Source organism: Pantherophis guttatus, chromosome 6 (assembly GCF_059756535.1).
Source record: "Pantherophis guttatus breed Tessera chromosome 6, ASM5975653v1, whole genome shotgun sequence".
Taxonomy (NCBI): domain Eukaryota; kingdom Metazoa; phylum Chordata; class Lepidosauria; order Squamata; family Colubridae; genus Pantherophis; species Pantherophis guttatus.
Genome location: NC_142068.1, coordinates 71,458,526 through 71,486,410, shown reverse-complemented (window position 1 = coordinate 71,486,410; position 27,885 = coordinate 71,458,526). Strand labels below are relative to the sequence as shown.

The 27,885-nt window shown below is 39.6% G+C and overlaps 1 protein-coding gene across 1 annotated transcript; it reads left to right on the top strand.

Moving 5' to 3' along the window:
• The first annotated feature begins 1,127 nt into the window (after window positions 1-1,127).
• LOC117657121 (lipase member M-like) lies at window positions 1,128-24,063 on the top strand. Its single transcript, XM_034405271.3, has 10 exons — window positions 1,128-1,640; window positions 2,545-2,653; window positions 3,307-3,409; window positions 4,357-4,555; window positions 6,076-6,185; window positions 8,677-8,813; window positions 10,861-11,007; window positions 12,240-12,311; window positions 18,066-18,131; window positions 19,039-24,063. Exons 1-10 carry the CDS (start codon window positions 1,615-1,617, stop codon window positions 19,264-19,266), a joined length of 1,197 nt encoding a protein of 398 aa, XP_034261162.1. The 5' UTR covers window positions 1,128-1,614; the 3' UTR covers window positions 19,267-24,063.
• The last annotated feature ends 3,822 nt before the right edge of the window (window positions 24,064-27,885 follow it).

Here is a 27,885-nt window from a genome sequence, read left to right as displayed (position 1 = left end):
GCATAAGATGGAATTCTACATTCTTTAAACTATCAGAAACCCTGTGTCCTTATCCTCAGGAATGACAGTGGGAAAACAACACAATTCCCACTGTTACACAGCACCAATCTAGGATCAAGGCAATGCTAATGTTCCATCATTTACACCTATCTATAATATACCAGGCCTGTCAACCTGTCAGTCCACGGGCCGGATACATCACATGCAGGCCACACCCACCCCAGCTTTTTATTTATATTCATTTTAATCAAAATCTTTCTCTGATATCAACTTTACACACTCATATCTTCCATTTGTCTTCCTCCTGTTGTTGGGGTTGAAGCCTGTCTGGCCTTGTTTTACATAGGTCTAAAGCCTAAGAGTTTTATACAGAGAAACACAGAACCCAGAGAAAAGTGGTACCATACTTCCTCACTAATTTTGCCTTAGCATTACAAGCGCTATGATATGTTTCAATTTTTTGAGAAAGTTCTCTCAAATATCTATAGAATATTATAGTATTCATTTCATGAATGAGGAGGCCACCTTTTAGAAATGCAGATTTGATAATCCATCCAAGACAGGATATTTTGAAACAAAAGGCAGAATGATAGGATTAGAATAGTGGTGGGTTTCAAAAGTTTTTACTACCGGTTCTCTTGGTGTGGCTTGGTGGGCATGGCATGGCTTGGTGGGCATGGCAGGGAAAAGTTACTGCAAAATCCCCATTTCCTTCCAATCAGCTGGGACTTGGAAGGCAGAGAATAGATGGGGGTGGGGCCAGTCAGAATTTTTACTACCGGTTCTCCGAATTACTCAAAATTTCCGCTATCGGTTCTCCAGAACTGGTCAGAACCTGCTGAAACCCACCTCTGGATTAGAAGCAGTCCAAACTTCAACCAAATCTGGGAGCTCAGACAAACACTTAGGATTTTCATCTCCTCTTTTGCCAATAGAGCCAGCTATGACCTCTACATAACCCCTACATGACCCCATAGGAATCTGACAACAGCCAATAGAAGACATGTTCTTCAACAGGAAGCTCAAATTCAAAACTCAAAGAAAGTATAAAAACCCCTCACTCTCAACTCCATTTTGTCAGCTGCCCAGAACCACAAACCCATGTGATTCTGCTTCATCAATAAACCATCTTTCCAATCAGCCTCCAGGTTTCCAGTGGAGTCGCAGCTTGGAACTGAACCAGATGGATATTTCTTCCCACACTATATTCAAATTTCTTGTCCAAGGTGGTTCTGCTGAATGTGTAGAACTAAAATCCTATGAGAAGCAGATGCTTCTCTAAATATGTAGACTTTTCTCTTTTAATGTAAGGAGCCACATTAAAGATAATTGCAATGAAACCCAAACTATAAATTGCTTTTCTAAATCCTGTCAAAACGAAGTACATATATTACTATTGCAGATGGTGGTTTATAATTAAGACAACCTATGAAATATGGCACATATTAAAAAGGCGGGACTGAATCCAATACATGATATATAGGATTCGTTAAATAAAAGTTGCAAACTCATTTTTTAGTCTTGATTAACAAGAAGACACAGCAAAACCTATCTTCAAATCATTTTTATATAGCAGCAGAGAAATATTATTGTTTGATATTTAAAAGGAGAACAATGGGACAATTTAAAGGATTGTTGAGGTGAGTTTTGGTTTGCTTATTGACAAGGTTACACTGATAATATCTAATCCAAAATGTCTTAAAATTCAGAATAACTAGAAAATCTACTTTCTGACATGTTCTGCTAAAGGAAGTTGACTGAGATGGTTTTATTAAAATCTCATTCTAGCTCTTTAAAAAAATAGCAATCTCCCTGCCCACTTTTCTCATTTAAATTTTTATTGCTTCCATTATACTCAACATAGAAAGTTGGTAATATTTGAATCAATGTTTTCTAAATATTGAATATGGTAGGTTTGATGATGAAAAGGCTCCTCTTGCTCTTCTCTCTCCTGTTATCCTAGAAAAAATAATGGGAAAAGGGATAAAGATTCACAGAATTCTTACATCTTTAAAGTGCTTGAAGGCTATTATCTTAGCTTCTTGATGAGTAAATATATTTTCACGCTAATATATATCAATAATATATCACATTACAAATTGTTTTTGGAAAGGCTGTACATTGGCAAGCAATGTACAGCCTTGGGTATGAGAGGGTTTTGTGTGTGTGTGTGTGTGTTTGCGTGATTTCCCTGAATATGTACAGGTTTTGGCTCCTGGCTATACTGCAATTGTACACCTGCTAAAGAGCTTCTGAATATATAAACCTTCAGCTTGTAAAGAATAAGCTGAATTATGTAATGACTGAATTATTGAATTCAATTAACAGAGGAATTCTGCCAGAGAACTCAGCAGTGTTATAAACTTTTTTTAAAAAATGATTTTGTCTCCCTCCATTGATTCATTTACCTTTAAATACATTATAGTTCACCCAAATGCTTTGTGGTTGCAACAGTGCTTACAGTGGAATACAACTCTTTAAACCCAGGTGTGCATTTTCCAGATTGAACTGGAACTCTTCCCTACATTTTTTAACTGTTTTCAGGTGCTCCACGATATGGCTATTGCTGCTTATGATTCATGTATATGAAAATGTGAGATCAGAAGAAGTAGAAACCATCAGAAAAATGAATCCTGAATCCCACATGAATATTGTGAGTTGAGCTCTCAAAAAGTATTTTTACCAATTGTGTTCAATGTGACTTTCTTCTATGTATGTTGTAGATATTATCAAGCCTTTTCTAGGGCCTTTTTACCCAGGCTGCAGATAGCAAGAAGATCCACTAGATGGCAGACGTTGATTTCCCTTTCCTCTCGTCTAGTGGTTGTCTGAATGTCTCCCTCACACCCCAATAAAGCAGCCTTTGATTTTACAGGTCAATCATGAAGTAAAATATTACATTGGGGAATCCTCCTATTTTGGGATTCAGTTGTACTCATTTGTCTAATAGTGCTTCCCGACTTCCTTTCAGGATTTATATCAGGTCCCCAACAATCAGGCAGCATTTTGTGGCACATGAATGGGATCAGAAATGATTATAATGATTTATTTTCCCTTTAGCATTTTTTTCCCTAAAGCCCGTATGTACTTCTGAAAGCCTTTGTTCTCGCAGTTATGCTGATACCAACCTGTTGTATTTGGCTAATGCTGCTTTGACTATGTGACAATAAACACTGGGACAATGACATTGATATTTTAACGTTCAGCAATAAAGCTTTTCATGAACTCTAGCTTCCACTGTCAGAAACTTTATATTTCTGCTTTGGAAGAAGGTGGTGGTAGATTTTTCTCTTTGCCTCCTTATAGAGTGAGATAATTCAGTTCTGGGGATATCCAGCAGAGGAATATGAAGTCCTTACAGAAGATGGCTACTACTTGAGCCTGAACAGGATCCCAGGACATACAAAGAGTAAGAAAAAAAAAAAATTCCCTGACCCCCAATTTGTGTTGATCTTCCAAGATTTGGGTCAGTATGTATGTAAGTGTATATCAATGGTGGGTTGCTACCGGTTCGCCCCGGATCAGGCGAACCGGGTTGCAGCGATGGCAGCGGTAGTGGGAGGCTCCGCCCACCTGCCCGGACGAGTATGCACACGCCCACGAGCAAACCAGTAGTGACGGGATTTGGAACCTACTACTGGTGTATATATGTACATGTGTTGGGGTATACCTACAGGCATACGTGTGTAGAAAGTTAGCACCCACCCCTCTCCTAGAAAAATGAAGTATTTTGAGAAATATTTAAAAAGGCAGAATATTATGTATCCTTGAATGAGAAATGGAGAAACATGTTGTTTTAAACAGAAAGCAGCCCCCACCTTTTCTTAATAACCCACAGAAGATGTCAGCACTTAAGAGATAAAGAGATAGATAGCTCTATACATAAGCAAATGAAGTAGAACCTCTGGTAATGAACGCTTCTGACCATGACCAAATCAGGTTCCGACCAAAACATTGGTTGCGATCAAAATTAATCTAACAAATTATGGTTGTGACCAGAGGTTCTACTGTACCCTCACCCAAGATCCAACAAAGGTAGGATTAGTAGGGCTTTTTGCCCCCTCCCCCCGAGCGGTGTTCTATTTTATACAAAGTCAGCTTATTGCCACCACAATTCGGGTCCTCATTTTACCTACCTCGAAAGGATGGAAGGCTGAGTCAACTTTGAGCCTGGTGAGAATTGAACTTGCAGCAATTGCAGGCAGCTGGCAGCTACCTACTACTTTAACAGCAGCAGTTTAGTCCACTGCGCCACCAGCTCTATGTTCAAATGTAGTAACTGAAAAGCCCTATATTAGTAGCTATATTGTTACATATGGGAAGTAACGAATGTTTTCATTTCCATAACTTCACAAGGTTCCAAATCTCCTGTATTCTTGCTTCATTGTTTGACTATGGAAGGCAGCGTTTGGATAGCAAACCTTCCACATCAGAGCCTTGGCTTCATACTAGCAGATGCTGGATATGATGTGTGGATTGGCAATATCAGAGGAACGACTTGGTCTAGAAGGCATCAAAACTTCTCAATTGATCAAGAAGAATTTTGGAATTTCAGGTATGCTCAGTTGGCATGTAAGTGACTGGAATTCATTTTGCAAGTTGACATTTTAACGATATATTTTTTTGCAATCCAAAGCATTTGTACTCTATGTTGATCTAGATTACTATCTATTTAATACGCCGATTGTTGATTTGAACGATGCTACAATTATATATTTGGCACATTTCTGGCAAATTTTTCAATGTTTTCCTAGATCTCCAAGCATTTCCTGAACTTTCTTGATTGTTTGTCTTTCCACTCAAGGAGCAAATTCACCCAGATTTGCATCTTTAATAAGTATGTTTTAAATTTGTGAAATAGAGGAATAGAATGATAAAGCTGTATGCTAGGGGTCATCAACCTCCAGTAGGGGAACTGATACCGGTCCATGGCATACCAGAAACTGGGTCACGCAAACAAGGGAAGCCTCCATCCCTAGGATGCAGGCAGCACTCAAAACCACGCACCCTCCGGTCCACAGAAAAACCTCTCTCCATGGAACTGGTTCCTGGTGCCCAAAAGGTAGAGGGCCACTGATTTATACTATAGAATCATAGGCTGGAAGGGACCTTGGAGGTCTTCTAGTCCAACCTCCTACTCAAGTCAGGAGCCTTATATCATCCCAGCCAAATTAAGTCCAAGTGATCATGTGCAAATACTGGGACTCATCATTATATTTAATGTATATAGTTATTTCTTAATTCACTAGATTTGTACTTTACTTTTCCAATCTGAAAATGTATTTCTGCACTGTACCAGTTAAAAAATACTGAGATAGGTTAGGCAAATTTTCATTTCTGAACATTAATGTCAGGCCTCTCCCAGCTTGGGCATTTAGGAAAGAAAGACTCGACTCCATGTGTAGCAAAAGATATACTTTTACTAAAGCCAAGTGGTTACAGCGTAAGCAAAGCAAGATATGAAAGAACATAAGGGAAAAAAATACACTACAATTAAATGTAAATGTTTAAAAGGTAACAATTAACTAACTACCATTATGGAAAAATTCGCTGTGCATAGTTTCAGTTTTAAGAGAAGTTGGTTTATATAATCTTTTTTCTTTAGCTAGCACTAAATTGTTTTTGCATTGGATTGAATAATGTTTCTTTGAACTGGGTACTTTTACATTGATTTGGTAATTCAGCAGTTTTCATGCGTGCTTAGTTTTTATTAAATCAGTTCCATTCATTGAAATCTTTCAATCAATTGAATGGAATCAACTCTTGAAACTAATTTGAACTTTGATTAAGACTGAAGTTACAATTCATATCAAATCAAATCAAGCATGCCTAAATTTTAATATGCTATAAGTTTTATTCTAGCTATAAATTTTATACTAAACTAGAACCAGTGAGTCAAGGAAATTTCTGGTTTTTCTCTTTTCCTGGGCAAATATATAGATATCTGAAGGATGCTAATTTTGGGGGGGTTTTTGTTAGTTAAATACACTTACTAGTAATTTAGGAAAAGGACCAATACATGGAATTAATAACTAAAAATTCTCTTCATTCTCAATTATATGTGTTTGGTTTCAGTTTTCACGAAATTGGCATATATGACCTTTCTGCCATAATAAACTTTATTCTTCACAAAAGCGGACAGGAGGATCTCTATTTTGTCTGCCACTCACAAGGCTGCAATATAGGTATGTTGAGAATGAAACTATTATACAAGGCAACATTTTTGTGCATTCTTGGTGATGTTTGAAATATTTACTGTTCAGAAATCAAACGAAATCATTGCTATGTGAAGAAGGTCTACCCTAGGAATCAAAATTAATAGAATCCCAGAATGGAAGGATCAGAAATATTTCTGAGATCATTTAGTCCAGCTCACTTCCTAGTCCTTGCTGGACATGGTTCATGGATGTAATACCTTTTACCTGTTTGCAGAATCAAAACATTAATTGACAAATCTCATCAATTACAACCCAAGAATAAAGAAATGTTGGAGAAAATATTTACCTTTGCAATCCTGTCTCCCTTTTTCCTCTCTCCATTGATTTTCCATATATATATATATATATATATATATATGTTTTCTGAGGTTTTCGCGGATGTTTGTATGTAGGTCTTTGGTTATTCGGGTTTTCTCCCGCGTAAAATTGGAGGTGTCTTGGTAACGTTTCGACGAAGTCTCATTCGTCATCTTCAGGCTGGTGTTCTCGGCTTCCTGCTTCTAGGAGCATGAATAACCAAAGACATATATATATATATATATATATATATATATATATATATATATATATATATATATATATATATATATATATATATATAAACAAACATACATACATACATACATACATATATTACTTTTCAAATGATTCAAGGCAGCAAACATACCCAATACCCTGTGAGGTGAGTTGAGCTGAGAGAGAGTGACTAGTCCAAAGCTGGCTTTAATGGTCAAGGTGGGAGTTGAACTCCTGGTCACTTGCTTTCTAACCAGGTGCCTTAACCACTAGACCAGTGGTCCCTAACCTTCCCGGCTTGGTGGCTGGCAGGAGGAGGGAGAGGGGATGGTTCTCTGTGAGTGGCAGGTACATGCTGTTGTATCCTGTTGGCTGCCAGCAGAGCTAGCAGCAGAGTCAGACGAGGAGGATGGAGAGGTGAAGGGGGAGCCTGGGCCAGCTTCGGAGCCTTTGGAAGGCTCTGATGAGGAAGCAGAATCAGAGGCAGAGCCAGGACCTTCTGTCCGCCCCCAGATGGAGAGGTGGCTGTCTTTGGGGCCTGAGTGAGGGGGAGGAACAGATGGGGCCCATCCCAGATGCACATATGTATAGACAGGAGAGAAGAGGAGAGCAACAGAAGACAATAAACTGGTTCTTAGGGAAAAGAAGTTTAGATGCTAGCCAGCCCCTCCCTGGCTGGGAAATAAATAGTATGGGTTTGGGAGCGGCCTGTTGTTGCAGACAATCGTTTGTTTTCCAGTGTACATCAATCAAGTCAGATTCCTTTGCCAGATTCCTTTGCCAGAACTAGGTTTGTCAGGACTAATTACTTGTATTTGAGGTGTCAATTGAGTCTCCCTAGTGGGAAATAACAGGGAGTGAATTTGCCTCAGCTGGAGTGAAGAGGGACTGTTCTGCTTGGCTTAATCATTGAAAGGACTCTTTATCTTGAATTCTCATGTGAACAGAGACTGATCTTGCCTGGTTTCAGAAGGGGGAAAGACTTTCATTTGTGACTAATTACTTTTGGTTTTGTTTATCTGATGTGAACTGTTCCTGCCCTGTTTTTTAAAAAGGGGGTTGTTTTACTTGTGAGTAAGCAGGTTCTCATTGCTTGCGAAGGCTGAGTCAGAACACATGTGTGCACCTGCCTGTTGCGTGAGTGGCCCAGTTCTAAAGGGGCTGCAGCCCACTAGCTTGGGGGTTAGAGACCTCTGCAATACACAAAACTGGGTCTCCTATAAGACACTTATAAGATAAATGTTTCACAAATGAAATATTTGAGAAATGTTCACAAATGAGAGTACTTTGCAAGCAAACTGGGACCCACAGAGATCCTTTCAAGACATTTGCTGATCTTGTAGAAACTGAGCACAATCTCTCTCATGTTCCTTCATACATTGATAGCAAAATTGAACTGGACTCCATTCTTCAACCATTGCAATGGGTGCTCATAACTGAATGTTTATTCAGCAAATTCAACTATAAAGCAATGGATGGGCATTAAGACAGAGGCCTTTCCAATTGCCATATCAACGCATCTTTTGATTTATATGTTACCAATAGATAACCAGTTGAAAATAACCTCATTCACATGCAGAGGTGTTGCTCAGGAGAATACCACTTCTCCTACGGAAATTGCTTTCTATATATTACATCCGTTCTGATATTTTGTTAACTTCATTTTAAAAAATAAGTACTTACTAACAAGATCTAGCTAGGGGGCAGCACTTAACTGACCAATTCTGAATTTGAAATTTCCCAGGAAAAAGCAAATATCTAAGCTTTGATCTGGAAGGTAAAAACTACTTTCTGGAACAAATCAAGGACAAACCCCTCTTGCGTTGTTGCTAAGTAAACCATATCCAATGAGCCAAGCTTAATTAAAAATGTAATCAACATTCCTACAATTATTGCAATAAAAGTCAAATTAAAGGACCCTAACCGGAAACTTTATTTCCAGGCTTTGTTGGATTTTCAAGAATACCTCAACTGGCAGCTAAGGTCAAGATGTTTTTTGCCTTGGCCCCTTTATATACCCTTCAGGATACGAAAAGTGTGCTATTGCAAATCACACGTTTGCCAGAGTCGTTGTTGAAGGTAAGCCTCTAAGCCTTTTATTTTCCTGGGGGAAGTTGTTAGTATCCTGCGAGAATAGAGCACTAGGGGTGGGATTGAAAAAGGCAAGATGGAAGCTGCAAGTACTGTATGTCATGGTTCCAAGTAATACACCCATAATAAATAGAACTCTGAGGCAGGTAGATTCCTCAAAGAACTGGTTTATTGGATATCTCATATTGGCATAGGCTGGTGAAAACCAACTCTGAATATTCCCACAGTTTTCACCTAATTAAAAGTAAAAGTCCCCCTCCCCCTTCCCAAAACAATCAGTCACCTGGTCCAATCATCATGTCTTCACTCATCTTCTCTCCAACCACCTGTGGGAATGTCCTTGGTTCCCAGGAGAAAGTATTTTGTTTTGGCTACAAACCCCTTTTATCTCTATTCCCCGCTCCCTATCCATCAGCTCTAGTGTGCCAACACTGAAGCTCAGAAAATGGCCCCGCTCAGACCAGCTTCAGGGTTGACACTGTATGTGATTGGAGCCCTACCCTTTTGTATATTCATAGATGGCATAAGCACATAGACAGGGGAAGGATTCAATTTGTGGATATGGTCCCCATCCTGACTGCTTTTATACATGCCAGAGACACTAATGTTGGCAGATTAGAGGAAGCAATAGAGCAGGGGTCCTGAACTCCTGGGCCTCAGCTCACTACCGGTCTGTGAGCCGTTTGGAAACAGGCCACGGAGGTGTGTGGAGGGGGGCAAGTGCATGTGCGTGCATGAATATCCCCACTTGTGCAAGCAGTCAGCAAGCATGTGCATGCATGATCTATTTGTGTGCGCACTTGCCTGATTCTCCCACGGAACCACCCCCTCTCCTCCCTCCGCCAGTCCGTAAAGCCGGAAAGGTTGGTGATTTCTGCAGTAGAGGACAGACTCATCCATTTGTCATCTAGTAAATGGTATTTTAATAGTTGTCCTACAGATAGTCCTTGACTTACGACCACAATTGAGCCCCAAATTTTTGTTGCTAAGTGAAACATTTAAGTGACTTTTGCCCCATTTTGCGACCTTTCGTGCCACAGTTGTTAAGCGAATCACTGCAGCTGTTAAATTAGTAACATGGTTGTTGAGTGAATCTGGCTTCCCCATTGACTTTTCTTGTAAGAAGGTTACAAAAGGTGATCACATGACCCGGGGCACCACCACTGTTATCAATATGAGTCAGTTGCCAAGCATCCGAATTTTGATCATGTGACTATGAGGATACCGCAATGGTCGTAAGTGTGAAAAATAATCACTTTTTTCAATGCAGTTGCAACTTGGAATGGTCACTAAATGAACTGGTATAAATTGAGGACTACCTGTACTCTTAATAGCAATCATTTTGGGAACATCCAGTTTTTCAAGCAATTATTTTCTGTGGGCGCTCACAATATGCTCAGTGTGAGAGATTGTATATAGATGGGAAAGTAATGGAAGATTAGACATTCGCAGTCAAGAGTCTCTTAGTAGCTTATTTTATCAACAGCTACTCAGGCTCCAATGGCAAGAAAACTGGGAAAAAGCATTTACAATCCTTCAAACAAATTTCATTGTAACGAACTCCTTATGAATGAGAATTGGAAATCCCTCTTGAGATTTCCAAGATTCTGTATTTACTCAAAGATTACATTAATCATACTTTCTGAAGTCTTGTACTTCTTTATCTTTTGATCTTGCCCAACTGACACTCTCAAAATATATGTGCTGTCCAAACATTAAAAAAAAACCAGAATAGAAAATCATAAATAACATGCTGGTAGGTGGGTTGCTTTTATGAACATGTAAGTACATGTTCATAAAACTTTACTGAAATAGAGGCTGTTGCGGATAGGGTGGAGTTTGTTTTTATTGTTATTTATATATCAAATTTGAAGACTGCCCAATGTATAAATAATGCTATGGTGTGAAACAATCAGCAGAAAGAAATTCAGAAAATGAATGTACTCAGCGCCCCTGAATTAGAGCAACAAAGTGATCTTAGAAATGCATGTAATTAATATTCAAAATGTGAACTGTCTTTGTGATGGGTGTACAGATTATATTTGGCAGAAAAGAATTCTGCTTGCTGAGCCCCAAACTGAGAGCACAGCTGGCTCGAATGTGCAGTTACCAACCATTAAACATGATCTGCAAGCAAGGTCTTTTTCTGGTTGGTGGTTTCAGTGAGAGAAGTCTGAATTCGGTGAGTATAAATGCTATATAATACTTAACATTCAAAAATTCCTAGGTTGTTTTTCTTACCTGGCAGTCCCAAGATATGTGAGGAATACAACTTCTGGAATCCATCAGAGTTGCCTAACACATCTGAAGGGCATTAAGTTCAGATATACTTAATGCCCTCCAGATTAAGTAGAGCATCTATAAATCTTGTCATGAGGTTTGTAGATGTTATTGTACAGGACAACCCTTTTCTGACCCAGCCTTAACAGAACCAAGAAACAGACTCCTTGTCCCGAAAAAAACCTATTCTTTATTTAGCTACTGTGAATTCATAGCATTCACACACAGAAAAGTCCAGGCAATAATCCTTCCAAGGGTTAACTGAAGTACACATCTTATCAGGTCCTTGGATAATTGCCAGGCCGGGAGCTGCCAACCACAAAGCTGTAAATTAAACTCTCCCAAACAGTCTCTGAGGCATGAATCATGATGAATAAATCTTCTGGAAGAAATCCAAACGGTTGTCCTGCAACCACCATGTGTGCCTTTCTTTCCGAGTCGGCTCTTGGTCCTCAATTATTCTCCTCTCCTGACAGCTCCGCACATACGCACATCTGGAACAGGCCCCATCTGTTCCTCTTCCCCACTTATTTCCGACTCTGAAGGCAGCTGGGGAATGTCAGACGGTCCTGGCTCTATCTCTTTTTCTGATGCAGAGCCTTGATCAGAGCCTTCTCCAGACTCCAGGACTGGCCCTAGTTCTTCCCCAACCTCCTCATCGTCCGAGTCTGCCGCCAGCTCTGCTGGCAGCTGGTGGGCCACAACAAACCCTTTCCTCTTCTTAAGATTCAAATTTGACTTTGCAATTCCCATACACGTCATGGGATCTAAAACAGATTGTTGTGGGCAGAAGGGAAGGCATGCAACATCATGCATAATATGAGGCCATTGCTCAAAGGATTGCACAACCATTGCATAATTTGCATTGTTCGCCTGATGACCTCATGGCACACATGACACAGTGGTCACTTACTGTGTGGAAGGCACATAGCTGGATAACTTCAGGCATTTATGATGTATGCATGTCAGTGTTTGCGTCTGGCCTGTCCAATGGGACACTTTCGCTGACTTCTCAAGTGGCCATGCTGCTATAGAAGTCAATGGCAACATTGAAGTTGCTGTCTATAACTCTCTCAATACAAGATTTCTCTGTGAAATGAAATGAATTCTCAATAATTCACCATTCTCTTACAGAATCGGGTTGATGTGTACCTATCACGATTCCCAGATTATACCTCTGTGAAAAATATAGTCCATTGGAGTCAGGTATAGTAACCACAAGTGAAAAAAAAAAGTATTTCAACATATCTGCCTTTGTTAATTATGTGGTAGTGTTTTGCTTGATTGGAAGACAACAGCTTGATCCACAACTAGACTTTGGTGGACCAGGAGTTCCAACCAACTAGAAAGCAGTTGTCCAGGGAGGGGATAAAAAAGGAATTTAAGCGCAGTTGTCCAGTTGAGGCTCGACAGCATCTTGGGGCTGGCATTCCTGGTTTTGGCTGTTCTTGTTTAGCTTATTGTTTTGTTCCAATGTAGCATTAGGGGAAAAAAAAAAACAGTCATGGAGAGTTATGTCATCTATCCTAGAACATGCATGTCTTGTAGAGAAAAATGAAGAATAATTCAGGAGATATAAGGCAGGAGCAAAGGAAAGTACAAATTTGAGGTTTTTTAAAGTGATTCATCTGCTACTACCCAATGCCCTTAACTGTGGTTGGAATAACTGAGGATAGGAATTCAGTCCACAATCCGTGGCCTGCAAAAGCCAACCATCCCTAAGAATGTTCTTAGGTCTTTTTCCTTGGTGTGAATAGCACGTACTCTCTCTGGTCACCCTGTGAAATGAAATTACCTAGAAACAAAACCTGAAACATGCAGAACTGTACAACTTTCTGACATTGTGTCTATGATCTGCTAGATGGAATAGCAGTACAGTTGAAATGTTGTTATTTGCATTCTGCAGTAGGTCATCAATGTACCACAGTTGTACAACCACAGAGCTATTAGGGAATTGAAGAGTGATTAATTTGGCCTGAAGAGCTGCTGCATTCCAGACAGAACTTTCCTTGTAGCCTTTCATTGTTTTGTTCTTTTCAAAAAGAAAGACAAACGGATATTCAGATTTGGAATGATAAAAAAAAGAGTAAAGAGCAATAGAAGGAGAATCTATTTTTTGATGCCCCTAATTTTTCTGTGAGTTCAGTGATTACCTTTTTGTGAATGATTTCTCTTTGTTTGCTTCTTTTTGTTTATTACTCTCCCCTATAAATTTTTGGGGCCCTCCCACAAGACATTGGTTGGTTGACTTAAGGGTTATTTCAATAGTAACTGCAAAAGGGAGCAAAAGCTAATTTTTAATCAGATTTTTAATTTGAACTAAAGAGTTCAAAAAAATTTTTACATCTTTTTTCCTTTTTTTAACATGATTTATAAAGACTCTATCGGCCGACTTCCTGTGAAATATAAACAGGGCCCACCAATTTTTAGATAGACTTTGTTTTTACATATTTTAACATATATGTTTTAAAATTTAAAATTGCTTTTCCACATGTATTTTTACAAGCTTTTTCTCTTTTTAGACATTTTTTAAAACTTTTTTTTTTAATATATAAAGACACTGTTCTACTTCTCGAGGAATTATAAACAGGGCCATAAGAGAAAAACCATTGTCTACTTCTTGTGGAGTTATATACAAACTACAGAGTAAAATTTTGCATGAAGAAAAACAAAGAGTCTAACTACATTGTTACATGAAGAAAAAGTGAAGACTCTCAAGGCAGGTCAAGATACTGAAACTTCAGACACTCCCACACAATGGTGAAGATGAGAAACATGACAAACTCCTATTAAAAAGAAGTGTCTATCCAAACAGAGCACAGCAAGGAAGGAGAAGGGGAAGGGGAAGGGGAAGGCGGAAAAGCGATGGCAGCACAACATGCAAAGAACAACAACACCAACAAAAGTTTGAGAACTGGCCTCTTTGGAACTGGGCAATCAATTTAATTTCCTCCCCCAGGGAGGAAACACACATTAATGATAAGACTTTGTCAAATGTTCCAGTGATAAGGAGTAAAATTGCTCAGACTTCTCAAAACAAACAAACCAAAAAAAAGAGAGGTGTGTCTTGGTGATTGGTGACTCACTACTCAGAGGAACAGAGACACCAATTTGTACACCACAAAATTTCTTAAAGGAAGTATTTTAATTCCTATGAAAATATGGCAGAGAGTCTCACTAAATGAATCAGACTCACTGATTATTATCTCTTTCCCTTCTTTTATGTTGGGACGAATGATACAACTCAGAGCCTGAAATCAGTTTCAATGGACTGTGAATACATAGGCAGAAAGGCAAAGAATTTGGGTGCTCATATTGGTTTTTCATTTGTACTCCTACTGAAATTTGATGGGAGGGACTCCATGATTGGAATACACAACAAGAAGGATATAAATTATTCAAAAGGAACAGATCTAACAAAAAAGGGTGTGTATGTTGTATCGTAGTACACCTTCACAATACTAAGGATAAAAGCCTTCTTAAAAGTATTAAGGTAAATATCAAAGGAAAAAGAAATGATTTTGCAACAGGTATGTACTACAGGTCATCCAACCAACCAGAGGACTTTTTGATAACTAGTTAGCTGAGGTGGCGCAGTGGTTAGAGTGCAGTACTGCAGCTACTTCAGCTGACTGCTAGCTCAGCAGATCAGCAGATCAAATCTCACTGGCTCAAGGTTGACTCAGCCTTCCAGCCTTCCGAGGTGGGTAAAATGAGGACCCAGATTGTTGGGGGCAATATGTTGTTCACGTTGTCTTTGTTGTAAGCCGCCCAGAGTCCTCAGAGAGTGGGCAGCATAGAAATACGAAAAATAAATAAATAAATAAATAAATAAATAAATAAATAAATAAATAACGACTTTAACTAACCTGACATCAACTGGGAAACAAACTCTGCAGAGAATGGGAGATCAAACAGGTTCCTGATGTGCCAACTTTGACAACTTTGTCATACAAAGGGTAGAGAGGGGAACTAGAGGGACAGCTATACTGGACTTATTTCTTACTAATAGGGATGAAATGGTTGAGGGAGTAGAAATTACAGGAACTTTGGGAGAGAACGAACATGTTATACTTGAATTCACCACAATGCAACCCTAAGTAATTGAACCAAGTCAGACTAGTATTCTAGACTTTAAGAGACTTGACTTCCTCAAACTGAGAGATTAAGAAGGATTCCATGGATGGAATTCCTAAAAGGAAAAACAGTTCAAGATGCTTATGAGACCCTGAAAAATGAGATAACGAAGGCCCAAGAAAAAAACAATACCACAGAAAAACAACAACAACCACAAAAGACACCAGATGAGACTAGCATGGCTGCACAAAGAGCTCTCTGAAAAATCGAGGGACAAAAAGATCAAATATATAAAATGGGAAAAGGAACACATAACTAAAACAGAATACCAGCAAATCGCCCAAATCTGCAAAGAGGGTGTAAGGAAAGTTAAGCCCAGAATAAACTAAGGCTAGCAACTAATGCCAAAAGTAATTTTAAAAGTTTCCTTCAATATGTAAGGAGAAAGAAGAAAGTCAAGGGAACAATAGGTCTACTAATGGCAGCAGATGGCAAGAAGATGACAGGCAGCAGAGAGAAAGTAGAACTGCTTAATTCCTTCTTTGTATCTGTCACATCAGCACTGAAGGAGATGGAACAGGTATACAAGTCAAAAGAGATAAAGAATTAGTAAGAGACTACTTATCCAAACCCTGACAAGTGCAAATCACCTGGACCAGATGGTTTACATCCCAGGGGTCTGAAGGAGCTGGTAGACATAATCCTGGAGTCAATAATCTTAAATTTATATTTCAAACATCCTGTAGCACAGAGGAAAATGTCATTCTAATCTACAAAAAGGGGAAAAATGGATCCAGGAAATTATAGACCAGTCATCTTGACATCAACACCTGGGAAAATCCTGGAAAAGATAATCAAATGAAGGACTTGGGAGCACCTAGAAATAAATGTGATTAGTAGAAGCCAGTTTGGGTTTATTAAAACAGATTTGGTCAGACAAACCTTATTACTTCACTGATAAAGCAAATAAATTAATGGACCAGTGAAATTCTGTGGCTGTTGTATACTTAGATTTCAGTAAGGCATTTGACAAAGTAGACCATAGCTTACTATGTGGGATAGACAGTATCACCACAAAATGGATTTGCAATTGGCTGAACAACAACAACCAGTGCCTAGTCCTCAATGAAACTACATCTACATGGAGGGAAGCATGCAGTGGAGTACCTTGAGATTTTGTCTTGGAATCAGTGCTGTTCAGCATCTTCATAAACGATCTAGATGATGGGATAGAATGGGAATGCATGAAATTTGCAGATGGCACCAAGGTGGGGGAAACACTGTAGAAGATAAATTCAAGATTCAGAAAGATCTTGACAGACATGAGCATTGGGGCCTATCCAACAAGATGCAGTTCCTTGGTGAGAAAAGTAAGGTCTTGCACTTAGGCTGGAAAAAACAAAAATATAGGTACTGAATTGGTGGTACCTGGCTCAACACTAGTCACTGTGAGAGAGATCTAGATGTCCTAGTGCAGTGATGGCTAACCTTTTTGCTGTCGCGTGCCAAAAGTGGAGGGAGCGTGGGGGGTCATGGGTGCGTGTGCCCACATCCATAATTCAATGCACCCTGCCCTCCAGCGCATGCACATGTGACCCCCCCCACATTTCCCCCTGCTTTTGGCACGCGATGGCACGGTGGTCCCGGTAGACCCATTTTTCTCCCTTCCCAGGCTCCAGAGGCTTTCTAGGAGCCTGGGGAGGGCAAAAGCAGCCTTCCCCATCTCCCCGGAAGCCTTCTGGAGGCTGGAAACAGCCAGTTTCCCGACCTCCGGTGGAACCGGAAGGCCTGAATATCAGTTGGCTGGTGCGTGCATGCGCGCTGGAGCTGAGCTAGGGTAACACTTACGTGCCCACCAAAATGGCTCCGCGTGCCACCTGTGGCACCCGTGCCATAGGTTCGCCATCATGGTCCTAGTGGATCACCACTTAAGTCAGCAATATACCATAGCTGCCAAAAAAATGAATACAGTCCTGGACTGCATCAACAGATGGATAGCATCAAGATCAGAGAAGTGCTAATACCGCTTTATACTGCACTTGTGAGGTCACAGTTACAATATTATGTACAGTTAGTACATAGTTCTGCACAAACGTTAATTGTGGTCACTACAATACAAAAAAAGATGCTGATACCTTATAAAATAAGCAAAGTACGAAACAAAGATATTAAGAGACTAAATTGTATGATGAATGGTTGAGGGAACTAAGTATGTCTAGCCTATCAAAGGGATGGATTGAGGGGACATCATAGCTGGGTTCTAATATTTGAAGGGCTTTCATAAAGAAGAGGGTGTTGACTTATTTTCCAAAGCACCAGAGGGCAGGACAAAAAGTAACAGGTGGTAGCTTGTTAAAGAGAGATCCAGCCTAGAAGTAAGGATACATTTTCTGACAGTGAGGACAATTAATGAAGAACAGAATAGAATAGAATAGAATAGAATAGAATAGAATAGAATAGAATAGAATAGAATAGAATAGAATAGAATAGAATAGAACAGAAACCTAAATCAAGAACTCTCTGAGATCCACAACCTTTCACTCATTGCAATTTAAATCTAATAAAACATTCTGCCATGTAAAAAGACCTATGATCTAATCTTAATTCTAACCCTAAAAGGTAGTGCTTTTATTTCAGCGAAAGGAAGAGTTCTAATGAAAAGTTGGGAGACAATGAAAATTTGTCTTGGGGACCTATGGTGAGATAGGTCAAAGTTTGTTACTTAGACAATATACAACAAATCTATAGTTGAAGAACATGTAAACACTTCTGTTTTTCTCATCAATTGTGCTTAGTATGAAAGTTATGGTTTTGGAAGCGCAAGTTTGTGTTTTGCTGAAAGTCTGTATACATATCTAAACATTGTTTTCTTTTGTTTTCTAGACATCTTACTCAGGTCGATTTCAATATTATGATTATGGCTCAAAGAACAAAGTTATATACAACCAGGTAGGAATTTAATGGATTGTGGATATAATTTTGGATAGAATTGTTGGAAAGCCCCTTTCAGTACATAGATATTGGTCCATTTAAAGGTTTATAGTCCTGTCACATTCTCTGATGGCTTGTAAAACAAACTGGGAAATATACAACAGGAAAAAAAAAGGGAAGAAAAAGTCATGCGTGGAAGGGAAAAAGTATTAAATATATAAAGAATAATCGTATTAATTGCATTTGATAATTTTAGTTTCAATTACATTTGATCAGGTTTTTTTGTTTTGGCTTTATTGTCAATTTTAGCTTTTGTTTTGGATCAGTTCATTTAGACTGATCCAAAGAAAGGAAAGAAAACTAAAATGAAGAGAAACAAAATGAAAATTGTGCTCAGCTGTACTATGGAAAAAGGAGAAGGGCTGAGATCATAATGTATTTGTTCATTAATATACCACATCAGTCCATTGCTATAAAGGTTCACTGTACCAGAAGAGTACTTAACCAAAGTTTGCTGATCTTAGATTGCTAACCAGGATTAATGTGGGTTGTCCTTAGATGGTAAGCAACAAGGAAATCCACAAGTCAAATAACCAAATATATATACATACTGCATCCAAGAAACCACCAAAACTTGAGGTTGACTTAAGGGAACAGATAAATTATAAACAGATATCTATTGGATTGAATTTTTAATCAGTTAATTTTCTTTCTCGTCTGTTTTTTTTTAAATGAAGTCTCCAAATTAATTTACTGTATCAATGAATTCAAGTGTATGTGAAGATATTGACTTGTTGATTACTATGCTATTTATTTTTCCCCAGACAATTCCTTCGTGTAACATAGAAGCATTAAAAACTAATGTAATTACCGTGAATTTAAATATATGTGAATGATGACTACATTATTCATTTTTTTCCCACAGACAACTCCTCCTCTGTACGACATTGAAGCAATCACCATCCCAACAGCAATGTGGAGTGGATATCAGGACTGGGTTTCCCGACCCTCTGAAATTGCAAAATTGCAACATCGAATTACTAATCTCATTCACGAGAAGAAGTTTCCCGAGTGGAACCACTGGGATTTCATTTGGGGTCTTGATGCTGCTTCCTGCTTGTATGCAGAAATACTTGCTTTGATGCAAGAGTGAAATGCTCCTGGTTTGGACCGGATCGCCTGATCCAGTAGTGATGGTGGCGGGTGGTTCGGAGAACCGGTAGCAAAAATCCCTACCCCCTCCATGCCCAGCTGAGCTGCGCCATCATCAAAGGCTTTTTAAAAAATTATTTTTAAAAGCATTTTTTCTACAACCTCTTTGGCAGAAAAAATGCTTTTAAAGATAAAAAAAAAAGCCTCTGATGATCCCACGGCTCAGCTGGGATCATCAGAGGCTTTTAAAAGCATTTTTTTAACAACCTCTTCGGCCGAAGAGGTTGTATAAAAATGTTTTTAAAAGAAAAAAAAGCCTCTGCCCATCAGGCAACTCAGCAGGGATCGTCAGAGGCTTTTAAAAAAAAAAAAGCCTCTGCCAATCAGACAACTCAGTTGGGATCGTCCGAGGCTTTTAAAAGCATTTTTTTACAAAATGGTTTAAAAAATGGTTTTAAAAGGGAAAAAAAATTGGCCACACCCACATTACCCCCCCCCCTGTGTGCCCACAGAACCGGTAGTAACAAATTTTACATTTCACCACTGCTTTGATGGCAATGCTCTAGGAGGGGGAGATGAGCAGGGTAGGTTATGGTAAATCAGGAGCCTGGTATCATTTTTTATGACCAGAAATTTTATTAAAGGCATCAGCTTTAGTGAATTATAACTAACTTCATCAGGTGCACAAAGTGGCTAAATTTTGTAGGATTTAAATTAGGAAAGGGAAACAGTAGGGAAGACAGGTTGATTTATGCAATTCCTGTTCCTCCTGTATTTACTTCTAGAAAATAATAACTCTTTTATTTGCCTTAGGCTGCTACCGGCTTTTTAAATTCCCCAAACAAACACAAACCACTTTCACCCCCACATCAACACCACGCTAACACCACCACACCCAACTGCTTCTCTGCTCAGCTTTTGTAGCCACACATTGCTGAGTTGGCTAGGAAGAGGTTTTAAAGGGACAAAGCACCATCAGCTCAGGTGCTGCCCATTTTATAGGCAGCCTGTCCCCTTACACCAAAAGGGGTGGGTTTCAAAACCTGTCGTGGGCGGAGCCTCCCACCTTCCGCCACCGCCACTACCCGTTCACCCAATCTGGAGACGAACCGGTAGCAACTCACCACTGCACACCACGTATGATTAGAAAACCGCAGTACAGATATCAATGCAATAGTGGCAAATATCTGTAGCTCAGGTGTAGGATAAAAGTGGGTGTTCATTCTCGAAGCTTGTGGGTTGGTTTGCAAATTTTTTCCTTACCAGGCTAGGTAACATCTTTAGCGGAATTTAGGGAATGTCAGTGTTGGTGTTCTTCTGCTTATAAGGGTTTAGTGTGATCAGTAGGTCTTGTGATGGGACGGTCATGTCAGGTGAGGGTTTAGTGATGGGTCAGGTGTGGGCCACGTCAGGTGAAGGTTGGCAACCCTGAAGGTTGACAAAGGTCTTGTGCAGGGGTGGGTTCTACTCAGGGCTGGGTTCTAAATTTTTTTACTACCGGTTCTGGGGGCGTGGCTTATTTTGTGGGCGTGGCTTGATGGTCATGTGACAATTATTTAGGATTGAGCAGAGGTAAAAGTCTACTGGGCTTTTAACTGCTTGCAGAGCTGTACCGATCTACCCATTTACTTTTTGCAGGCACTGCTCTACTCATGTATTTTTGCAGGGACTGATCTACTCATGTATTTTTGCAGGCACTGATTCTACTCATGTATTTTTGCAGGCACTGGTCTACCCATTTATTTTTGCAGGCACCGGTCTACTCATTTGTTTTCTTTTAACACTGATCAGCTGTAGGGCGGCCCTTTGAAGCCCCGCGGCAAGAGTTTAAACAGTTTTTTCCCCTCTAGCCATCAGCTGGGACTCAGGAGGCAGCAATAGATTGGGGGTGGGGCCAAATAAAAGGTAAGAATAATGTGGGGGGTGGGTGGATGGGGGCCTGGGGAGCGGGGGGGGACCGGTTCAGTGACGTCATATCATCATTGCTACCAGCTCGGGAGAACCGGGCTGAACCGGGAGGAACCCACCACTGGTTCTACTTACCTTTACTACCGGTTCGCAATGAGGCATGCACAGAAGCGTTTTGCTGATGTCAGGGTCAGTGGGCGGAGCGTCTCGCTGGGTTTACTACTGGTTCTATAGAACTGGTGTGAACTGGGGGCAACCCACCATTGGTCTTAGAGGGGTCTTGTGATAGGGAGGTCACATCAGGTGAAGGTCATTGGGAGGTGAAGTGCTGGTTGGGGGGGTTGTGGTTTGGTTGAAATTTGGTGCTGTTGCTGATTGGTTGTGCAGTTGATTTGAATTCTCAGACATTATAGGCTGGTTGTAGGTATAAATGTATGAATATTGCATGTCTTATATGAGAGAAGATGCAATAACAGCTGTCTGGATTGAAGCACAATAGCATTTGTTTCAACTGATAATGCACCCCCCCCCCAAAAAAAATTGCATCATCCACATTTTTTTGTTCCTGTATTCCAATTCCTCATTCAAGGTGATTCTTCTGCAAGTGTAGAAGGAAAATCCTACGAGAAGCAGATTGTCAGCACTTCAAGCTGCATTTACTCTAGTGTTGACATAAGAAGGAAAGGGATGTTTGACTTTTCACCTACTTATTTTCCCTGGATAATATTCCGTAGGAGATGGGATGGGAGGGGGGAAATTCCTTTGAGCTGGAGCAGTAGATTAGGGGTAGAGTGACTTGGAAGATGGCCAATGAGTGCAGGGGAGTGGGGAATGGAAAGGGAGGGATTTGGGTCTGAAAGTCAGTGTTGGCTGCAATGGAGTCGGACTTTGAATGTCATGCTTAATAAATGGGAGTTTTCTTCAAAGACTTTATTTGAAATGCAATTTATTTGAGATGACCTTGAAACCTGACACAGATGTTTTTCTAAATATGCTGAAGTTTCTATTTCTTTTCAAAGTAAGGAAGCACAAATAAGATAATTACAATGAAAACTTCTTTTAAGACCAAACCCAAATGTAAATTGCTTTTCTAAATTCTGTCAAAATGAAGTAAATTTATTAATATTATAGGCGGTTGTTTATAGTGAATAATGAAGCCAATTTAAGATGTGGCAAACATTAAAAAGGTGGGACTAGGTCTAATTAGACTGACATCTAGCATTTATTAAACAAATGTTGCAAACTCATCTTTAAAATTTTGGTTAACAAGAAGGGGCATTAAAACTTGTCTTCAGATAAGTTTTATAAAGCAACAGAGAAATAGTATTGTTTGATATCCAAAAGGAGAACAATGGAACAATTTAAAGGATAGTTGAGGTGAGTTTTGGTTTGTTTGCTGACAAGATTATATTGATAATATCCAATCCAGAATATTTTAAAATTCAGAATGATTAGACTATCTACTTTCTGACATGCTGCTAAAGGAAATCGACAGAGGCAATTTTAGTCAAATATCCTCTCATTCTAGTTCTTAAAAAATAGAACTTGATGTCTTTCATGGTTCAATTATCAGTTCTTTTCCTTATGAAAAATAGAAGCCATTTTTTTGTATACTCAACACAGAAAGTTGGTAATATTCGTATCAATGTTTTCTGAATATTGAATATGATAAGCCTCAAGACGAAAAGTGTTGAGGAAATTTGAAGAACTTAACTATTAAATGGAGTAAGTGGCTGTAATTCTTGAATCACCCCCTCCCCCTCCCCTTCTGTTATCCTAGAAAAGATAATGGGAAAAGAAATAAAAAGAATTGTTGGCAGAATTCTTTAATCTTTAAAATGCTTGAAGATTATTTTAGCTTCTAGATAAGTAAATACACTTTCATGCTAATATATTATGAAAATACATCAAAGCACAAATTGTTTTGGAAAGGCCTTGCATTGCCAAATGAGAATTTTTGTATGTGGTTTCCTTGAATATGTAGTGACTTGTCCTTTTGTCTCTTGATTACATTGTAATTGTATATGTGCTAAAGAGCTTTTGAAAATATAATCCTTCAGCTTGTAATGAATAAGCTAAATTCAGTAATGGCTGATTTAATTGATTCAATTAACAGATGAAATCTGCCAGGGAACTTAGCAGTGTTATGAACTTTTTAAAAAACTGATTTCCTCTCCCTCAGTAGAATATATTGACTATTTTACCTTTAAATACATTATAGTTCGTCCAAATGCTTTTTTCCCCTTGGTTGTTGCTACAGTGCTTACAGTGGAATACAACTCTTTGAACCCTGTTGTGCATTTTTCAAATTGAACTGGATCTCTTCCCTAAAATATTTAACTGTTTTCAGTTAAATATTTCAGGTGCTCCAGGATATGTCCTAATTTTTCCTCTATTTGTATCTATTTTATGTATTCAATTCATGCTTATACTTATATATATTACCTAATATGTTTTTGTGGACCATAAGAAAGGCTGAGCGCCAAAGAATTGAGGCCTTTGAACTATGGTGCTGGAGAAGACTCCTGCGAGTCCCTTGGACTGCAAGGCGATCAAACTGGTCAGTCCTAGAGAAGATCAACCCCGACTGCTCTTTAGAAGGCCAGATCCTGAAGATGAAACTCAAATACTTTGGCCACTTAATGAGAAGGAAGGACTCACTGGAGAAGAACCTAATTCTGGGAAAGATTGAGGGCAAAAGAAGATCGGGACGACAGAGAACGAGGTGGCTGGATGGAGTCACTGAAGCAGTCGGCGTGAGCTTAAATAGACTCCAGTGGATGGTAGAGGACAGGAAGGCCTGGAGGAACGTTGCCCATGGGATCGCGATGAGTCAGACACGACTTCACAACTAACAACCACAAAAATATGTTCTTGACAAATAAATAAAATAATAATAATGGCTATTGCTGCTTATGATTCATGTCCATGAAAATGTGAGGTCAGAAGAAGTAGAAACCAGCTGAAAAATAAATCCCGAATCCCACATGAATATAGGGAGTTGAGCTCTCAAAAGGTGTTTATACCAATCTCCTACGTATGTTTATATACAACCACAGCCTTTTCTAGGGCCTTTGTATCCAGGCTGCAGATGGCAAGAAGATCCATTTAGATGGAAAAAGTCGATCTCCTTTTCCTCTTATCTAGTGGTTTGCAGAATGTTTGCAGCCCAGATAAAGCAGCCTTTAATGTTACAGGTGGGATTTTGGGATTCAGGCATACTCATTTTTTAACAATGTATTCTAACTGCCTTTCAGGATTTTCACCCTCTTCCCAACAATTAGGCAGCAGTGGCACATGAATGGGATCAGAAATGATTATGATGATTTATCATAATCATCATATTATGATGATTATCAAATTTAGCATTTTTTCCCCTAAAGTCCATATGTACTTCTGAAAGGCTTTGTTCCTGTTATTATGCTGATACCAACATATATGTAGCTAATGTGCTTTGACTATGTGACAATGATTTTGATATTTGTGCATATATGGAAGTCTTTGTTGTGGCCCCGCCCTCTGAGCCTATCTCATCGGAGGAAGAAAGCTCTGAACATGAGGAAGAGGAGTCAGCCAGGCCTCCCTCTCCAGGCCCCTCCCCTCTGGCACTGTCTCAGGTGCCGGCCGAGGGAGAGGAGATTAGCCAGGAGCCAGGTGTCTCGGATGAGAGCGAAGGAGAGCCGTCATTCCTGGATGCACGCCGACGAAGGCGTGATAAACGGTTGCAGCAATTAAGGAGGTGTGCTAGGGATTAGAACTGAGTCACTGGACCACACCCCAGAGACTATGTAAGAGAGGGTGGTGGCTGGTAAAACTCCGTGACGAACAAAAACTAACTCTGGCTAGTCATTTGAACAACGTCTGAAGCTGCCGAAAGGAATATTGTTTTGCTGGACTATTTGCAATGCGTATGTAATGTTATGTTATCTGTTGCTGTAAAAGCTCTTGGCAGACGGTGATTATATTGCTGCCAAGTTTGAGATAACGACCTGTGTGCGTGCCAAGTACTTTCTTAACCCTCGGCTGGCTGTGTTTGTGTGTGTGTGTGGACGGGGACAGATCAGCCTTTAAGGTTGAACGTTTCATGAACTTTGGTTTCAACCACCAGCAACTTTGTGCTTTGCTTTGGAAGAAGGTGATGGAAGAAGGTTCTCTTTATATAGTGAGATAATTCAATTCTTTATATAGTGAGATAATTCAATTCTGGGGATATCTAGCAGAAGAATATAAGTCCTTACAGAGGATGGCTACTACTTGACCTTGAACAGGATCCCCAGGATGTATGACTTGTAAGAAAAATAATTATTCCCATATCCCAGTTTGTGTTGATTTTCCAAGATTTAATGTGTATGTACCGTATTTATATGAGTATGTTTGTGTACACATATTCATGTAGACACACAGACAAATGAAATCAGGTCAGCAGCTAAAACACATTGCACAAAACTGATGCATCTTGGACAAAGTCCCAGCCAAAGAAGAAAAAGGCTGTTGTGATTCTTCATAATTCCATGTAACATTCATCTCCAAACTTCGTAGCTAAGCATCAGCAATCGAACTGTCATGTTCCAATTAGTAACCAATCAGCACTGTAGGGTAGCTCTACATCAGGAGTTTCAAACTCACTGTCAGCACTTCAAGCTGCATTTACTCTAGTGCTGACATAAGAAGGAGAAGCGGAGGCGTCTGTAAAGGGACGTTTGACTTTTCACCTACTTATTTTCCCTGGAGATAATATCCCCTAGGAGATGGGATGGGAGGGGGGAAATTCCTTTGAGCTGGAGCAGTAGATTAGGGGTAGAGTGGCTTGGAAGATGGCCAATGAGTGCAGGGGAGTGGGGTACGGAAAGGGAGGGTTTTGGGTCTGGAAGTCAGTGTTGACTTCGATATAGTCGGATTTAGAATGTCGTGCTCAATAAATGGGAGTTTTTATCAAAGACTTTGTTTGAAATGCAATTTATTTGAGACAACCTCGAAACCTGACACTCACGGCATCACAGCATCACTATGTGATGTATAATGACTCCCCCCACTTTTCCCCCTTTGCTAAACCGGCCTGTTATGGAAAATTGAGAAGTATAGAGTACAATACTGGAAAAAGAACCCCATATTGATTGCAATGGTTGTTAGGCCTCAGTTGATAGCAAGGGTTCCTAAACATTTTGCCATCACATCTCTGTTTAGGATAATCTTATTGTACACATCTCTTTTAAAAATCCAAAGACTACAGTAAACACAAATGAAAACAGTAGGATGAAACTTGAAGGTGCAGTTGTAACAATATAAATGAAAGGTTTTTCACACCTCCCCTGGATTCTGTCACTACCTCCCCAAGGAAGGTATACCTCACAGTTTGAAAAACCCTGCTTAACAGGAAAGAGGAATCTCAAATAATGGGAAAGCGAAGATTTTTTATAGAAATTGAGAGTTACAAAGCGAAATCCTAGAGTCTGATTTTCTGACCTGTACAGAGAAGTTGATCATTTTCTCATCAGTGTACCTGGGGCTGTATTTATTGTTAGGCAAAGTTGGAGAGGTCCATTGTTAAGGAGATGGAAAGTTGAAGTCATCAACTGAGAGAGGATGGAAAAAGATTGGGATAATCAGGTGAATGTTCCTGACCAAGGATGGAAAGATGGAGTTTTTCTTTATTGTAATCCCCTTGTTAGGGCTGCCCTTGAACTGTGCTATGAACTGTTGAGGGAGACTTCTGTTCTTTGATTTAGATGGCTTGGCAGGTCTGAGGTGGGCTTGGTCAATTTGGATCTGATAGAATTAGCCTAAAGAAGGAGCTGGATTTGATCCTGATCATGTCCAAAAGACAGTGGAGGGAGAGAGGGGGGACGAGTGTAGCTTCCATTTTGTTTGCTAGATCTCTTTTTTGCACCACAGTCCAGAAAAGTTAAGAAGAAAAAATTGTTACCGTAGTATACTTGGAGAATAGAGCATCAAGGGTGGGATTTAAAAAGTCAAGGTGGCAGCTGCAACTGTGAGATTGAAGCCCTACTCTTTTGTATATTCATAGATGGCATGAATACATAAAAAGGAGAAGAGCTTTGATTTGTGGGCATGGCCTCCATGCTTTTATTCCCCCGGACATACTAATGTTGGCAGATGAGAGAAAATGATAGGGACACACCAGAGGTGAAATGTTCCTGGTTTGGACCGGATCGCCCAATCCGGTAGCGATGGAGGCGGATGGTTCGGAGAATCAGTAGCAAAAATCCCTGCTCCCCCACCCCCATTGCCCAGCTGAGCTGCGCAATCATCAGAGGCTTTTTTTTATTTTTAAAAGCATTTTTTCTACAACCTCTTTGGCTGAAAAAATGCTTTTAAAAGTAAAAAAAAAGTCTCTGATGATCGTGCGGCTCAGCTGGGATCATCAGAGGCTTTTAAAAGCATTTTTTCTACAACCTCTTCGGCTGAAGAGGTTATAGAAAAAATGTTTTTAAAAGGAAAAAAAGCCTCTGCGGATCAGGCAAGTCAGCTGGGATCGTCAGAGGCTTTAAAAGCATTTTTTTTTACAACCTCTTCAGCCGAAGTGGTTGTAGAAAAAATGGTTTTAAAAGTAAAAAAATAAAAGTTGGCCATGCCCACTCAGTCATATTATCCCCCACCCCACCAAGCCACGCCCACAGAACCGGTAGTAACAAATTTTACATTTCACCACTGGGACACCACCATCTATTTGTCTTCTAGTAAATGCTTTTTA